The sequence below is a fragment of the Lactuca saligna genome, chromosome 4, assembly GCF_052625555.1.
Source record: "Lactuca saligna cultivar CGN05327 chromosome 4, ASM5262555v1, whole genome shotgun sequence".
NCBI classification, from domain to species: Eukaryota; Viridiplantae; Streptophyta; class Magnoliopsida; order Asterales; family Asteraceae; genus Lactuca; species Lactuca saligna.
The window spans coordinates 81,171,273-81,182,497 of NC_136420.1; the positions used below are offsets into that span (position 1 = coordinate 81,171,273).

General features: G+C 43.7%; 1 protein-coding gene across 1 annotated transcript; it reads left to right on the plus strand.

Annotated features, from left to right (window-relative positions):
- The first annotated feature begins 9,914 nt into the window (after nucleotides 1–9,914).
- Nucleotides 9,915–10,923, plus strand: LOC145039804 (uncharacterized). Its single transcript, XM_078987814.1, has 2 exons — nucleotides 9,915–10,072; nucleotides 10,332–10,923. Exons 1-2 carry the CDS (start codon nucleotides 9,915–9,917, stop codon nucleotides 10,921–10,923), a joined length of 750 nt encoding a protein of 249 aa, XP_078843940.1.
- The last annotated feature ends 302 nt before the right edge of the window (nucleotides 10,924–11,225 follow it).

The window sequence follows — 11,225 nt, forward strand, 5'->3', positions numbered from 1 at the left end:
GACAAGGGATTTATTCGTCCGAGCAGTTCACCCTGGGGAGCCCCGATTCTGTTTGTAAGGAAGAAGGACGGGTCGCATCGGATGTGTATAGATTATCGGGAGTTGAACATGGTAACGGTGAAGAACCGTTACCCGCTTCCGAGGATTGATGACCTATTTGACTAGCTTCATGGGGCATCTTGGTTCTCCAAGATTGATTTTCGTTCGGGTTATCATCAGATGAGGGTCAGGGAGAAGGATATGCAGAAGACCGCGTTTCGGACGCGCTATGGTCATTACAAGTTCGTGGTGATGCCGTTTGGGCTCACCAATGCTCCTGCCGCGTTCATGGACCTCATGAACCGCGTATGCAGACCGATGCTGGATCGGTCTGTGATAGTCTTTATCGATGATATCTTGGTCTATTCCAAGACTTGGGAGGAACACGAGGAGCATCTGAGGGAGGTATTGGAGACCCTGAGGAGGGAGAGCTTGTATGCCAAGTTCTCCAAGTGTGAGTTTTGGTTGCGCGAGGTGCAATTTCTTAGACACCTCGTCAACCAGAACGGGATTCTGGTTGATCCGGCCAAGGTCGAGGCCGTGATGAGATGGGAGGTCCCGAAGTCTCCATCTGAGATTCGGAGCTTCCTGGGATTGGCGGGCTACTATCGGAGATTTATCCAGGATTTTTCCAAGATAGCCGTACCCCTGACACGGCTGACGAAGAAAGCCGTGGTCTTTTGGTGGGGACCCGAGCAGCAGGCTGCATTTGAGACGCTGAGACGGAGACTGTGTGAGGCGCCGATCTTAGCCCTGCCAGAGGGTGTAGAGGATTTTGTGGTCTATTGTGATGCGTCCGTTTCAGGGTTGGGCGCAGTACTGATGCAGAGGGGGCATGTCATTGCCTACGCTTCAAGGCAGCTCAAGCCTCACGAGGCGAACTACCCGACACACGATTTGGAGTTGGGGGCGGTGGTCTTTGCCCTCAAGATTTGGCGACATTACCTCTACGGGGTTCGGTGTACCATCTACACGGACCACAAGAGTTTGAGGTACCTCATGGACCAGCCGAATCTGAACATGAGGCAGCGTCGGTGGTTGGACGTGGTGAAGGATTATGATTGCGAGATCCTTTACCACCCGGGGAAGGCCAATGTGGTGGCCGATACGATTAGCCGCAAGACGGTGCCGATCAGGGACGTTTGCTTGAGGATGACCGTGGTGACTCCCCTATTGGAGCAGATCCGGGAGGCTCAACAGGAGGCTATCAAGGAGGAGCATCAGAAGAGCGAGCATGTGGTGGGTCAGGTTTCCTCCTTTGATTATGATGGCCGAGGACTTTTGACACTACACCGTAGGGTGTGGGTGCCGTATCACGGAGGCGTGCGTCAGATCTTGATGGAGGAGGCGCACAAGTCCCGATTCTCTATTCATCCCGGGGCGACGAAGATGTATAGGGATCTTCATCCGGATTACTGGTGGCCCTGCATGAAGCGGGATGTGGCATGGTACGTCGAGCGGTGTTTGACCTGCAGGAAGGTCAAGGCCGAACATCAGAGACCGCATGGCAAGATGCAGCCATTGGACATTCCACTGTGGAAATGGGAAGATATCACGATGGATTTTATCACGAAGCTTCCCAGGACCGCACGTGGAGTGGATTCGATTTGGGTCATCGTGGATAGATTGACCAAGAGTGCTCACTTTATTCCAATTCAGGAGAACATATCGGCCAAAAAATTGGCCGACATCTATATCAGGGAGATTGTGGCACGGCATGGGGTGCTAGTATCGGTGATCTCGGACAGGGATGTGCGTTTTACTTCCAGATTTTGGAAGAAATTCCATGACGAGTTGGGCACTTGTCTGCATTTTAGCACCGCCTTTCACCCGCAGACGGATGGCCAGGGCGAGCGGACCATCCAGACTCTGGAGGATATGCTGCGGGCGTGCGTGCTAGACTTCGGTGGTAGCTGGGATACCTATCTTCCCCTAGCCGAGTTCTCCTACAACAACAGCTACCACGCGAGTATCGACTGCCCTCCCTTCGAGATGTTGTACGGACGGAGGTGTAGGACCCCGATATGCTAGGGTGAAGTTGGCCAGAGGGTCATGGGGAGCACCGAAGTGGTGCTCGAGACGACCGAGAGGATCCAACAGGTCCGGAGCAGGCTTCAGACTGCTCAGAGTCGGCAGAAAAGTTATGCTGACAAGCATCGATCAGATTTGGAGTTCCAAGTCGGGGATATGGTTCTCCTGAAGGTGTCACCTTGGAAAGGCGTCATTCGATTCAGGAAGCGGGGCAAGTTGGGCCCGCGATTCATCGGACCGTTCAAGGTCGTAGCCCGGGTGGGCAGGGTGGCGTACAGATTGGATCTGCCAGCCGAGCTCAGCCAGATCCATAGCACTTTCCATGTTTCTCAGTTGCGGAAGTGCTTAGTGGACGATTCAGCAGTAGTGCCTTTGGAGGATATTCAGGTTGATGACAGCTTGAATTACATTGAGCGCCCAGTCGCAATCCTCGACAGGAAGTCGAGGGATTTGAGGAACAAGAGAGTGGAATTAGTGAAGGTGCAGTGGCAGCACCGCAAGGGTTCGGAATGGACTAGGGAGCCTATGGACGAGATGATGGAGCATTACCCCGAGCTGTTTCAGGAACGAGCAATAGACTTCGAGGACGAAGTCTAAAATAAGTGGGGGAGATTTGTAGCACCTGGTTTCTGGTATGTAAATCTTATTCGAACATTTCCCATTTTAGCCTTGGACTCGGCGAGTCATGGGTCCGACTCGCCGAGTAGAGACGCGATCCAGGTCACGTTTTAAGTTGGCGACTCGGCGAGTCCATATCCTAGACTCGGCGAGTCGCCGCTGTTGGATGAAACCCTAAGTTTCAGGGGTTTGCACCCTATTTAAACGACTTAACTGCCCCAAGCCAGCCCCCATTCACCCTTAGAGCCATGTATACCTCGTCCTAAGCCATTCCTTGAGAGTTTGAGACATTTGTGGGTGTTTTTGAAGGTTTTAAAGGAGGAAAGAAGTAGATCCAGAAGAAGGAAAGCCAACCAAGCAACTATTGTGTTCTTCCAGCAGTTCCTTTGAGGTATAACCCGTTTTCCCCATGATTCTATGCTTAAAACTTCATTTGGGTCTTTCTTGGTCAAGTCCCCAAGCTCGTATGTGCCTTATATGTCATATTAAGACGTTTGGCCTCTAGATCTAGGCAAGATTGAGCTCCAGGAGCTCAGATTTGTTAGCTTTATGACCCCATGTTGCTTGTTAGCCCTAGATCTACCCTTTTAAGGCATTTTGAGCCCTAAAATCCATATTGGTGAATATCCACACGTAAAGTTGGAAACTTTACGTGTGATTTGTGTCCTAGAAGTCCAGATCTATGAATGGCATGGACTGAAATCGAGCAAATCGGTGTATTTGGTGGATGCATGGCGGCGACTCGGCGAGTCGTATAGGGGACTCGGCGAGTCTGGTCGCGAGTCACCGATTTGGTCCCTTCATGATGTGTCGAGTTGAGCCGTGAGTCACAGGGGGTGACTCGGTGAGTTGGGAGCTGAACTCACCCATGTTAGGACTCGGCGAGTCAATGCCCTGACTCGGCGAGTCCAAGGCAATCTTCATAGATCAAGAACAGACTCGGCGAGTTGTTCATACAACTCGGCGAGTCTTAGCATATGTGTTCTTCGGATGAAGATGAACTCGATGAGTTGTTCATACAACTCGGCGAGTAGGATGAAGGAGTTGAATGTCAGTTTAGAAGATGAACTCGTCGAGTCATAGCCCAACTCGACGAGTAGAATCAGGGACCCAGGACAATTGTCTGGACAGGGACTCGGCGAGTGGAGATCCACTCGGCGAGTCGGGTCAACTAAAAGTTGACTTCGAATTGACTTAGGGCTAGACCAGGGGAAAAATGGTCTTTTTACCCAAAGGACAGTTAGCAGTGTATGATTAAGTATATTGTGGGAATTACAGCCGGGGAGTTTCCGGAGAAGCAGCAAAAGTAGTAGGTGATCAATTCCCACACAGACCAGTAGCTATTTCGAGGTGAGTTTCCTTCCAGTAGTAACGGGTCTAAGGCACCAAGGTCGGCCCGTATAGACGAGACGTTAGTATTAGAGTGTGGGCCGAGCCCGTATCTCTTAGTTGAGTTGATTATGATATATGCCAGTATGATAGAATTGTTTACACTTGTTGTCTGTGCGATACTTGTATGATATGAGTTGGCGGTTGAGTGTAGGCGAGGCCCGTATCTCTCCGAGAATGGAGTGTGGGCTAGGCCCGTATCTCCCAGATAGCAAAGTGTGGGCGGGGCCCGTATCTTCACGAGTGTGGGCAGGGCCCGTATCTCTCAGAAAGCAAAGTGTGGGCGGGGCCCGTATCTTTACGAGTGTGGGCGTGGCTCGTATCTCCTAATTGCATGTTGTTTGTTAAATGCCTGCATGGTATGGGGTATTATGGGGGAGCTCACTAAGCTTTGTGCTTACGGTTTCAGTTTTGGTTTCAGGTACCTCCTCAGCTAGGGGAAAGGAGCCGGCGCGGTAGCAGCATGTCACACACACACACTCTTCGGTTTCCGTATTTACGAGCTTTTCTGGGATTGATACTCTGATATTCTGATTAGTTGTATGTTTTGGTTTTCAGACATGGTTCAGTTTATATTATGGATGATCGAATGATGTTTTAGTTATTAATATTTTCTAAAGTAACGTTTTTAAACAAAAATTTTTGATGTGAAAATTGGGTCGTTACAGAATAGTTTTGGCAGATGCACTAAATAGCGAATGTCATAATAATAGCAGAAGCGCTTAAGGATAATTTTGGCAGATGCACCTAATAGTGAATATCGTAATCCTGGCACATGCGCTTAAAGGATAATGTTGACAAATGTACGTAAAATAGAATGTCATAATGTCTGCAGATGCCCCTAATAGTGTCTGTTGTAATCCGGGCAGAGGCGCTTAAAGGATAACCTTGGCAGATGCATCTTATGTAGCGATGGATTTTGTGCCAATTCCTTAGGTCAATCCTTAGGAATGAATGATTGAAGGATAGTTGATTCTTAGGGTAAAACATTAAGAATTAAAGAAGATAATGGGGATGGGTAATTGGGTTGATTATTTGATGATTAAATATAATTATTATATTATGGTGGGTTGAAAACCCTATATGCTCACCAGGCTCCCAAGCATGACCCTCTCAGTTTTCTTTGTATCACAGGTATCAATACGAAGACTTATTTCACTAAGAGATTAAAGGAGATGTAAAACATTAGTGTAATTAAATGTAAGTTCTGTTTATGCTTATGTGTCTGTATCGGAACATGACATCCCGAGATTTTGTTATATAATGAAAATACATTTCTATAAGAAATGCTTTTGATAAATTATTATCATATTTTGTTTTGGGAATAAATTCCGCAACCGTTTTCTTTAAAAGATTACTATGATTTTAAAAACAAAGCATAAACAAATCGGTCTTTTCTGGCCGTGAAATTGGGGATGTCACAGGTTGCATGGCATCGGAACAATTTGGATAGACTTTTGTGAGAAGAGGATATTTATGGTTCATTAATATATTATAAGTTCTAATATATTAATATGAATTATTTAATTAGTATTGATCAAGAATTAGTTTGGAATTAATTTTGTGATCAAAAGATACTAATTAAATAAATGGGGATTGATTTGGTAAATCATTCATTCTTATATAGTGGGCTTATGATCCACAGTTCTTCATGATGGGCTAAACCCATGTGGTTACCCATGGATACTCCATGGATGTTAAAAACCCATGGATAATGAAGAATATGGAAAGGAATGAGTTACCTGGTGTAACCCTAATATGAACACTATATAAAGAAGCCTCATCCTTGTACAATCGACACTTAAGTGATTCTAGTGAGGGCTAGCCGATTTTGGTGCATATCAATCTTCTCTCAAGTTATTCTAAGTGTTGGTGGTGTTTTGTGAAGAATTTGAGGCATCACATTTGGGGTGCTAGGCTCACAAGGTCTTAAGGAATCCAAGCTACAAGAAAGGTATGTCATTCTACTGGATTTTTGTATTACATATACCCCATGATATGCTAGTTAGGATGAAACATTGGAAAAATGAAAGTTTACATGTATAATAGAGAAAACATAGACCCAAGGTTTCTAGGGTTGCATGCACACCATAGGAGTGTTAGAAATGCTCAAATCCCATAAAAAATATGATGACATCGTTTTTAAAAAGTAGAAAGTAGGAGTGCAATGATTTGTTTTTTTTTATTTCTCTTGGTTGTTGGCTTAAGTGACTTGATGTGAATAAGACATATGTATCTTTTTGCAGTTTAGATCATTTGGAATAAAATTTATGTTTGTTATACTTATTGTGTTATAAACATAAATATGTAGTTAATATGTCTTCATGAAGATCTGGGAGGTTCACTAGGGTCACCCCGGAGGAAGAACGCATCCCAATTGGAGCTTATGTTAGTGCACCTGGAGATGTACCAGAAACCCCACTGATCCCAAATGCTAGTCGTGGTTGGGGCCAAGGAAGAGGTAGGGGTAGAGGAAGAGGCCGAGGAGCTGTTACAGCATTGATACCTGTACAATCGGCCATGAGTCTGCTCGGGAGATTTGAGCCACTTTTCCCGATGTAGTTGCTCAGGCACGAGAAGCTATAATAGGTGAGTATGAAGGTAACTTGGGTGGAGGTGAAGAAGGCTACGAGTACAATACACCAAATATAAATCAGGAACCAAGTATTGCACAACCCTCAAGGCATCATGACAACCACGATCGGCAAGGTTGTAGTTACAAGACGTTCATGAATTGTAAGCCACCCGTATTTAACGATAAATTGATCCTATTTTGTCATCAACATGGATTATGGAGATTAAGGGAACATTTGATACTAGCAAGTGTGCAGATGAGGACAAGGTGATTTATGTTGTGATAATGTTAAAGGGGGAGGAAATACATCGGTGGGGCATGGTGAAGGAATTTAGGGGGCGTGAGATGGCTAAGAACATGTCATGGCATGAGTTTCTAATAATCTTTAAAGAAAATTTTTGCTCGCGAACAACGGTTAATCAATTAGAGGAAGAATTCTTGAGGTTAGAACAGGGGAATATGACTGTGAGGGAGTACAACACAAAGTTCACGGAGAAGGCTAGGTTTGCCAAATTTTACATATCTACAAAAGAAAGAAGGGTGGAACGCTATATTTGGGGATTGAGAATAGTTATCCGTGAATTTGTGCAAATTCAGTAACCGTGTACTTTCCAGTCTGTTGTAGATGCTGTAGAAGGTCGCAAACGTGAGAAGAATTGTCAAGCTGAAGACAGGGCTCTATGGAAAATAAAATGGGATGGTACGAATAATGATTCCAAGAAAAGCAAGGCTTCAGGTCAAGAACGTAAGACTGATCAAGGGTCCGGAGTAAAGCAATGTGCAAAATGAAACCGTTATCATAAGGGGGAGTGTAACATGAATCAGAAAGTTTGCTACAAGTGTAGGAAGCCAGGGCACATAGCCACATAATGTAAGATAGGAAGGGTATGTTACAGGTGTGGTTCCCCTAACTACAATCAAGGTAGGATAACAGACAATCGTTTGATAGATAAAAAGGCTGACACTGGTAGACCAAAAGCTAGAGCTTTTCGCATGATGGCTCAGGAGGCTCAGGAGACCCCGAATGTGGTGACAAGTACTTTCCTAGTAAACTCAGTTCATGCTAGGGTATTATTTGATTATGGTGCAAATAGATCTTTTGTGTCTACTACTTTTTGCAAAAACCTGGGTAGAAATGCAAAGACTCTAGAACATGCCTTAGAAATTGAAACTACTGACGATCATTAGGTAGTAGTAATGGAGGAATATGATGATTGCTCTATCGAAATAGAAGGTTGTTTAGTACCGTTAAAATTATTACCTATAGCCCTACGTGATTTTGACGTTGTTATAGGGATGGATTGGTTGTCAGAAAACCAAGGGATCATAGATTGTGAAAATAGGATTGTTCAAGTTTGGGTGCCAGGAAAAGAAATGGTAAAGATTTATGGTGAACGGTGGGTTAAGGACTTTATTTTGATATTAGTGACTAAGGAAACTCGTTATCTAAAGAAAGGGTGTCAAAGCTATTGGGCGTATGTTCTCAATGCCAAACAGGACAAGCCTAAAATAGCACATATACCAATTGTACGCGAGTTCCAAGATGTGTTCCCTGATGACCTAACTAGCTTGCCACCAGATAGACAAGTGGAGTTTCGAATCGATCTTACCCCAGGAGTATCAATGATAGCTCGTGCGCCCTATTGGTTAGCACTAACAGAATTGAAGGAGTTGATGGCTCAGTTGCAAGATCTACTCGATAAGGGTTTTATTCGACCCAACACTCCACCTTGGGGTGCACCGATACTATTTATTAAGAAGAAGGATGGGACAATACGAATGTGCCTTGACTACAGGGAGTTAAACAAGTTGCTTATAAAGAACCGATATCCGTTATCGAGAATTGATGATCTATTTGTTCAACTTCAAGGGAAAGTTACTTCTCAAATATTGATTTGCGGTCGAGGTATCACCAACTGAAATTCAGGGAAGAAGATGCGTCAAAGACAACCTTTCGAACTAGGTATGGTCATTACGAGTTTTTAGTAATGCCATTTGGTTTGACCAATGCACCAACTGTGTTCATGGAGCTGATGAACCAGGTGTGCAAGCCATACCTAGACAAGTTTGTAATTGTATTTATCGATGACATCTTGATATACTCTAAAAGTAAAGAGGACCATAAGCAACATTTGCAACTAACACTTAGCTCATTGAGGAAAGAAAAACTATTTGCCAAATTTTATAAGTGCGAGTTTTGGCTTCGGGAAGTCCAGTTTTTGGGACATGTTGTAAATGAACATGGTATCAAGGTGGATCCAGCAAAGATTGAGGCGATTGAAGAATGGGAACCACCAAGGACCCCATCAGAAGTTCGAAGTTTTATTGGGTTGACAGGATACTATCGAAGGTTTATACAAGACTTCTCGCGCATAGTTGCACCGCTAACTACCCTGACAAGGAAAAATGCAAAGTTTGAGTGGAAGCCAGAGTAAGATAATGCCTTTAATGTCTTAAAGGAAAAGCTTAGCAGTGCACTAGTATGATCATTACCAGAAGGCAATGGTGGCTTTGTTGTTTATAGTAATACAACAAAGTTAGGCTTGGGGTGTGTTTTGATGCAAAATAGTAAGACGATTGCTTATGCCTCATGACAGTTGAAGGTTCACGAGCGTAAATACCCAACACATGATATGGAGTTAGCTGTAGTAGTGTTCACTTTAAAGATTTGGAGACACTATTTATATGGGACAAGGTGTCAGATCTTCATTGATCACAAGAGTCTGAAATACGTGTTTGATCAGAAAGTTCTGAACATGAGACAACAACGGTGGATGGAGCTATTAAAAGATTACAACTGTGAGCTATTGTATCATCTAGGGAAGGAAGATGTGGTAGCTAATACATTAAGTCATAAGGAAAGAAGAGAACCACCTAATATTCGAATGATGAAGATTAATGTAACCACCAGTTTACTAGATGATTTGAGAAAGAGTTTAGAGGAAGCCTCAAAGGAAGAGAAGTGGAAAAGGGAAGGAGTGGTAGGAGTAATATAATCCTTGGAAAAGGATAGTCATGGGTTGAAGTGCTTCCAAGGAAGGGTTTGGTACCACGAGTGGGTGATGTGCGTAACTTACTTCTCAAGGAAGTGCACATGTCAAAGTACTCTATCCATCCAGGAACAAACAAGATGTATCAAGACTTACGAAAATCTTACTGGTGGCCAGTTATGAAAAAGGATATAGCCTATTTTCTTGAAAGGTGTTTGACGTGCTTGAAGGTGAAGGCTAAGAACCAAAGGCCTTATGGTCAGTTATAGTCAATGGAGATTCCAGTATGGAAATGGGATCACATCACAATGGAATTTGTAACTAAGTTACCTAGGACGCCGAAGGGTTATGACGCGATTTGGGTAGTTGTCGATAGATTAACCAAATCGACGCACTTCCTTCCGTTTAAGGAGACATACCCGTTGGAAAGGTTAGCTAAGTTGTATGTTGACGAGATAGTGAAACTGCATGGAGTGCCATTGTCTATTGTTTCGGATCGGGATAGTCGCTTTACGTCGACGTTTTAGGGTAGCTTCCAACGATAAATAAGTACTCGAGTGAAATTGAGCACGAGATACCATCCGCAAACAGATGGCCAAAGTGAACGGACAATACAAACCTTGTGTTATTGATTTTGGAGGGTTGTGGGAAACACATTTTCCGCTAATTGAGTTTGCATAAAACAATAGCTATCACGCAAGTATAAAAGCCGCATCATATGAGGCTCTATATGGCAGGAAGTGTAGAACTCCATTATGTTGGAAGGAGGTGGGGGAGAAACAGTTGGTTGGACCTGACCTTATTCAGCAAACTATCGACAGAATCCAGGCAATTAGAGATAATATTAAGGTTGCTCAGGATCGGCAGAAAAGTTATGCAGATAAGCGAAGAAAGTCGATAGTGTTTCAGGTCGGAGATAAAGTGATGCTAAAAGTGTCCCCATGGAAGGTTGTTGTACGTTTTGGTAAGCGAGGGAAGTTAAGTCCCTCCTACATTGACCCCTTCGTAATTAAGGAACGGGTTGGAGAGGTGGCCTATCCATTGGAGCTACCAAGGGAAATGCATGGAATTCATAGCACATTCCACGCCTCTAATCTAAAAAAATGTATGGCGGATGCCGCCATGAAAGTGTCACTTCAAGAAATTAACGTTGATGAGAAGCTACAATATACGGAAGAACCAGTCGCAATTATAGATCGAAAGGTCCAAAAGTTAAGGAATGTAGAGATGCTACTAGTGAAAGTTCAGTGGAAGTATCATAAAGGTTTGGATGCGACATGAGAAACCGAGCGAGAAATGAATACTAAATACCCTCATTTATTTGTTTAATTCAAATTCCGAGGACGCAATTCCTTTAAGGCGGGAAGTTTGTGATAACTTAAATTTAAGATATAACAATATATATGTAATTAGATTATATCATTATAATAAAATGATTAATTCAAGGAATAATGAGGTTATTAGTAGAGAATTATAGAGATTTATGGCAAAAACAGTCATCTTCAATAGGGCTATAAATTCGAGCATATGAAAGGGGTTCCTTAGTTATGGACTAAGGCATTATATATAGCACGAAAAATCGA